The 5,960-nt window shown below is 68.3% G+C and overlaps 1 protein-coding gene and 1 long non-coding RNA gene across 2 annotated transcripts in view; both read right to left on the bottom strand.

Moving 5' to 3' along the window:
- ACAP3 (ArfGAP with coiled-coil, ankyrin repeat and PH domains 3) overlaps window positions 1–5,960 on the bottom strand; it is a gene marked incomplete at its 5' end in the record, with an annotated part of 12,099 nt that overhangs the window by 5,019 nt on the left and 1,120 nt on the right. Inside the window, 11 exons of the mRNA XM_014543779.1 lie at window positions 7–77; window positions 252–303; window positions 390–502; window positions 1,016–1,027; window positions 2,782–2,856; window positions 2,937–3,032; window positions 3,135–3,179; window positions 3,625–3,808; window positions 4,484–4,542; window positions 5,621–5,674; window positions 5,807–5,926. Of these exons, the coding sequence (XP_014399265.1) occupies window positions 7–77; window positions 252–303; window positions 390–502; window positions 1,016–1,027; window positions 2,782–2,856; window positions 2,937–3,032; window positions 3,135–3,179; window positions 3,625–3,808; window positions 4,484–4,542; window positions 5,621–5,674; window positions 5,807–5,926 (881 nt within the window). The remainder of the gene's footprint in view (window positions 1–6; window positions 78–251; window positions 304–389; window positions 503–1,015; window positions 1,028–2,781; window positions 2,857–2,936; window positions 3,033–3,134; window positions 3,180–3,624; window positions 3,809–4,483; window positions 4,543–5,620; window positions 5,675–5,806; window positions 5,927–5,960) is intronic.
- LOC106726946 lies at window positions 4,664–5,612 on the bottom strand. The gene is made up of 2 exons (XR_001363094.1): window positions 4,855–5,612; window positions 4,664–4,822 (listed from the first exon to the last, which is right to left on the bottom strand). It is a non-coding gene; the product is annotated as an uncharacterized LOC106726946 (long non-coding RNA).

The following is a 5,960-nucleotide window of genomic DNA, read 5'->3' as shown; positions in this document are numbered from 1 at the left end:
CAGAACCTCCGCTCAATGTCCTCGCACGGCTTCACGGAGCACAGGCGGAGGTCGTCCACCACCACGGTCAGCACGTCCTGCGGGCAGAGCACGGGCCCTCGAGCTCCGCCCCGACCCCCCACATGCTGCTCTGCCTGCCTCGCAGGCCGTCTGAGACCCACGTGCTCTCCGTCCCCCGCCCACTCAGGCCGTGATGCCCATGGCTGTCCCCGGCCCACTCCGGGCCCAGGAGGGGAGGGGCCTGCACGCACCTTCAGCTTCTTCTGGTAGACCAGCTGGCTGTTTTGGATGGAGAACCAGCGCCTGGGCAGGGGGACAAGCCAGGAGGGGTCAGGCGGGCCGACCTCACGTCCGCCCCAGTGCCCTGCCCCCCAAGGAGGACCCCTCACCGGTTCCATGTCTTGAAGGCGTTGCTGGCCCTCTTGAAGAGGTAGCCCTCCATCACCACCCCGCTAGGCGCGTCCACGTCAAACTCTGCTTTGGGCTCATCGTAGGAGAAGTCCTGGGGGTGGGAGCCGGGCCCCCATGAATGCCCACCCCGGACCTGAGCACGGCCCTGCCCCAAATCTCCGGGGGGCAGGAGTCACTCACATCCCCGCCGGGGCTCGAGCCTAGAGCCCAGGCCCTGCCCCCACCCAGCCCCAAAGAACAGCAGGCTGTGCGATGAGGAAGGAAGCTGCCCCCCCACCCCGCGTCCCCATTCACGCTGCCAGCTGGGCCTGCTCCCAGCGACAGAGCTCCATTCACCAGGCTGGGGAGACACTGAGTGTGTCCTGTGTGTGGCGGTGGGAGCGGAGGCCCAGCCACCTGCTGCCCTGGCTGAGTGGGGGCAGGGAGGGACAGCTGCTGCCACTCCCACGGGGGACGCTCCCGGCTCAGCCCGTGTCCTCGCTGGTGCCAGCCACCGGTACGTGCAGCGCCCACAGGTGCCTGGGAGGTGTCCTTGGTGCTGAAGTGCCTCACCCATGTGGCCCTCCCCTTCCTCTCCACGCCCCCAGGGCAAACGCCCACTCACCTGCAGCAGTGTCTGGGCGGAGCAGAAGCGGGTGGGAGGAGAGAGAGAGAATGCGGTGAGTGCCAGCCCCCCACCCGCCCAGGCTCTTGGTGATTCTGAAATGGCAGCTCTGCCTGCAGCCCATCCGTCCTGGGCAGCGTGGGGGCAGCGGTTTGGCAGGTGACCAAAGAGGCCCCAGAGGCGACCCCTGGCCTTGCAGGAAGAGGGGCATTCCCTGGCCTCTGCCCACCCCTGCCCTGGCCACCCTCCCGCCTGCTCCATCACGCCGAGGCCCTAAGGATGGGGATCCCAGCAGAGTGGCAGGCCTGGGGGAAGGGATGGAGCGTGTGTATGTGCCAGGGACCTCCCAGGTCAGCGGGACGGGGTGCCCCTCGCACCCCCAACCCCCGGTGCAGGGCGGTGGGGGCCTCACCCGCTGCTGGATGGCAGCATGCCTGTGCTCCATCTCCCGCTTCTCCACGGCCGAGTCGATCACCAGCTGGTCCAGCTACGGGAAGGGGCGTCAGGGAAGGGACCCCTCTCCCTGAGACCCTGGCGGGTCCCTCCCCTCCCCCGCCCCAGGCTCACCTCGGCCGCCAGCTTCTTCATGTAGGGGTCCAGCTGGTGCAGCAGGCTGTAGCCCTGCTGGAAGAAGCTGTACTGGGCGTGCATGAAGGACAGCATCTGCAGGCGGGAGGTGCAGGTGAGGCCAGCCCCCCGGCACACCTGCTGCCCAGGCCCGAGCTCCAGGGCAGCGCCCCCGCCCACCCCGCACCAGGCACTCACAGAGTCCAAGATCTCAAACTTCTTCTTGGCCTGGAGGACATTGATCTGCCGGGGGAGGGGTGAACCGGGAAGGGGTGTCGGGGTCGAGGCAGCCCACGGCCGGCACCTTGCCACCGAGTCCGCTCGGGCTGCTGGTGGTTCCCTGAGACCCCCAGCTCGTCTTCATATCCCTGCCCTTGGGCCAACCCCATCCTCCCACGGTCCGGTCCGGGACCCTTCCCAGGTCAGGACGGTGGGTCCCTCCAACGGGCAAAGTCAGGAACTCCCACCCCTGCTGCACCCTCAGCAAGGTCTCCCCGGCCTCCACCTGCAGCCGCACCGCTGGGGCTGCCCCCCGCCTGGTCCCTTCCCAGGACCTGACATCAGCTTTCTGGAGCCAGAGGCACCTCTCCTGACGCCAGCTCCATCCGTCCTTCCGTCCGCCCGTCCGTCTGCAGGACCGCCTCCCACCCCACTCCAGGACCCGACCCCTCCGTGCCCAGCGGCTGACCTGGAGCACGTAGTCGAGTGCCAGGTGGCGGAAGCACTTGCGGGTGAGGGTCAGGGCACCGGTGGCCTCCTCCACCTCGTGGGGCCGGTGCCTGGGGGCCTGGGCGTTCCTCACCAGGGACAGCTCCAGGTCCTCCCGCACTTTGTCGAACTGCTTCTTGGTCTCCTTGAACTTCCGCACGTCCCTGGGGGAGGGGGGGTCGGGTCAGGTCGGGGGCTCCCAGGAGGGGCGGACATGGGGTGTCCCCTTCCTGAAATGCCCCCCCCCGCTCCCAGCCCCTCCGAGCTCCTGGGCAGGGCCTCCCTCCCTTGCCTCCCTGCCTGCACCCCCCTGCAGCCATCGAACTGGGGCCTGCTCCATCACGCCGAGGCCCTAAGGATGGGGATCTCAGCAGAGTGGCAGGCCTGGGGGAAGGGACGGAGCGTGTGTATGTGCCAGGGACCTCCCAGGTCAGCGGGACGGGGTGCCCCTCGCACCCCCAACCCCCGGTGCAGGGCGGTGGGGGCCTCACCCGCTGCTGGATGGCAGCATGCCTGTGCTCCATCTCCCGCTTCTCCACGGCCGAGTCGATCACCAGCTGGTCCAGCTACGGGAAGGGGCGTCAGGGAAGGGACCCCTCTCCCTGAGACCCTGGCGGGTCCCTCCCCTCCCCCGCCCCAGGCTCACCTCGGCCGCCAGCTTCTTCATGTAGGGGTCCAGCTGGTGCAGCAGGCTGTAGCCCTGCTGGAAGAAGCTGTACTGGGCGTGCATGAAGGACAGCATCTGCAGGCGGGAGGTGCAGGTGAGGCCAGCCCCCCGGCACACCTGCTGCCCAGGCCCGAGCTCCAGGGCAGCGCCCCCGCCCACCCCGCACCAGGCACTCACAGAGTCCAAGATCTCAAACTTCTTCTTGGCCTGGAGGACATTGATCTGCCGGGGGAGGGGTGAACCGGGAAGGGGTGTCGGGGTCGAGGCAGCCCACGGCCGGCACCTTGCCACCGAGTCCGCTCGGGCTGCTGGTGGTTCCCTGAGACCCCCAGCTCGTCTTCATATCCCTGCCCTTGGGCCAACCCCATCCTCCCACGGTCCGGTCCGGGACCCTTCCCAGGTCAGGACGGTGGGTCCCTCCAACGGGCAAAGTCAGGAACTCCCACCCCTGCTGCACCCTCAGCAAGGTCTCCCCGGCCTCCACCTGCAGCCGCCCCGCTGGGGCTGCCCCCCACCTGGTCCCTTCCCAGGACCTGACATCAGCTTTCTGGAGCCAGAGGCACCTCTCCTGACGCCAGCTCCATCCGTCCTTCCGTCCGCCCGTCCGTCTGCAGGACCGCCTCCCACCCCACTCCAGGACCCGACCCCTCCGTGCCCAGCGGCTGACCTGGAGCACGTAGTCGAGTGCCAGGTGGCGGAAGCACTTGCGGGTGAGGGTCAGGGCACCGGTGGCCTCCTCCACCTCGTGGGGCCGGTGCCTGGGGGCCTGGGCGTTCCTCACCAGGGACAGCTCCAGGTCCTCCCGCACTTTGTCGAACTGCTTCTTGGTCTCCTTGAACTTCCGCACGTCCCTGGGGGAGGGGGGGTCGGGTCAGGTCGGGGGCTCCCAGGAGGGGCGGACATGGGGTGTCCCCTTCCTGAAATGCCCCCCCCCGCTCCCAGCCCCTCCGAGCTCCTGGGCAGGGCCTCCCTCCCTTGCCTCCCTGCCTGCACCCCCCTGCAGCCATCGAATTGGGTGTCCCCCTCATCCCCCTCCCTGCCTCCCCCTTCTCCCTCCTCTCCTCCTCGAGGCCCCCTTCCCTGACCCAGGGCCCACCCTTGCCCTTCACCACCTCAATCCTAAGGTCAGTGCAACCTGGGGTGAGCCCAGCTTCAACCAGACTCCAGGCTCAGGCCCCCAACTTCAATGTGACATCACTTGGGGGTCCCATAGGCACCCCAACTGCACACACAGGTGCTGAGCCCAGACCCCCACCAACCCTCACCTCCTCCCACCACCACCCTGACTCCTCCCACAGTCATGCCCTCACCCCTTGCCCGAGACCCTCACCTTACCCTCCAGCCCTGTCCCCCTCCAAGCCTTTGCCCACGCTGAGCCCCCACCCAGAGCCCGAGGCCTGGGGCCAAGGCCCCTCCCAGACAGACCCCCGGACCCCCCAGATCCAGCACAGAAATCACCATGGGCCCCTCCCGGGCTGGGAGAGGCTAGGCCCCCCCTTGGGGTCCAGGGGCCTCGAGTCACTCACTCTTTGATGAAGTTGTGGAGCTGTTGCCGCACGGACCTCTGGGCCTGGTCAAACAGGATCTGGGGGGGTCACGGGACAGGGGGTGTTAGTGGTCTGTCCCCACATGACCCCAGGGGCCAGGCCCCCATCCCTCTCAGGTGAGAACCAGGGAAAGTCCCGCCCAGCCCAGCCTGGGCCCCAGCCCATCGTCCCCACGGAGCCGACCTCACAGGGTCAGGGGAGCGGGGGTGGCCCCAGGCCTGGGTCGGTGCCCAGAGGCGACAGCTGTGACCACCTGCCCACGTCCCCTCCTGGCTCTCGGCCAGACCAGAGGCCAGAGCTGTCCTAGATGGGCCCCTCCTCTGCTCCACCCACAGGGCAGCACAGAGCACCTGTGACACCCCCACCTCCGACCCTGAGACCCCACCTTGGGGAGGACCAGCCCTGAGGTAGGAAGGATGGGGTCGGAGCCGGAGCTCCCAAGGCCTGGCCTGAGGGCAGGGGCGGTGGTGTGGGGAGCTGGAGGGCTCTCGAGCACTTAGGGGATCTAGAATCAGGGGCCAGAATCAGACCTGTCCACGAGGGGGCCTATCGTGCCTCAGACAGACAGACAGACAGACAGACAGACAGACAGGGCAGGACGTGCTGTTCTGAGCTGGTTTATTTCTGAACTTCCCCTGGGGGGTGGGGCCCCTTGTTTAGTCTGGGGCTCCGGTTGCCAGGCCACTGTCCAGCCACCCACGTGTGCCTCAGGCCCGTTCCGTGAGGCCGTGCTGGTGGCCCCGAGGGCTGGAGGTCATCCAGACCCGACCGGGAGCCGTGAGGCCAGAGTCACCAGGGGCCAGGGGTCAGCCTGGGAGGTGCTTTCGCTGCACGCACGGCTGGAGACCTGCCTGGTGAGGGCCCTGGGTGACCCTCCACAGCGTCTCCCACCCTGAGAGCCCGCTGCCCACAGACCTGGGCTATGTTGCCACCTCCCCCCCCTCCCGGCTGACCCTCACCTGGGACACACGAGAGCCCCGTGGCGTCTCCCACCCACAGACGAAGGAGCGCGGCGAGGGCTCTCCCAGAGCTGGCCCCGCCGGCAGCCTAGCCCCTCGGACAGGCCCTGGCACGGGCCCTCCTGCGCGTCACCCCCGCCCCCCCCCGCAGGCTCACCATGTGGTAGTTGACCATCTCCTGCAGGCTGTCTCCAAACCTCTGCAGACACTCCTGGGGGGCAGGGGAGACCCTCACTCAGACGGAACAGCCATGCTGCCCGCACAGGTGCCCACGTGCTCCCAGGGCCTGGGGCCCTCCAGGGGCTGCCTGCCCCTAACAGAGGTCAGAGGTCAGGGGCCTCACCGAGATGACGGTGTCTCCCTGGCATTGCTGAGACAGGTCGCGCACCCCACTCACGAAGAGCCTGTTGGTGGTGACGTAGGCCTTGCCGGCCTCGATCATGCCGCTGCACAGCTTGACCAGCTGCGGACAGGACAGGGGGCGTGACACTCAGGCC

Source organism: Myotis brandtii, unplaced genomic scaffold, assembly GCF_000412655.1.
Source record: "Myotis brandtii unplaced genomic scaffold, ASM41265v1 scaffold334, whole genome shotgun sequence".
NCBI classification, from domain to species: Eukaryota; Metazoa; Chordata; class Mammalia; order Chiroptera; family Vespertilionidae; genus Myotis; species Myotis brandtii.
Note: the sequence above shows the minus strand (reverse complement) of the source record. Positions and strands in the feature narration are given on the sequence as shown.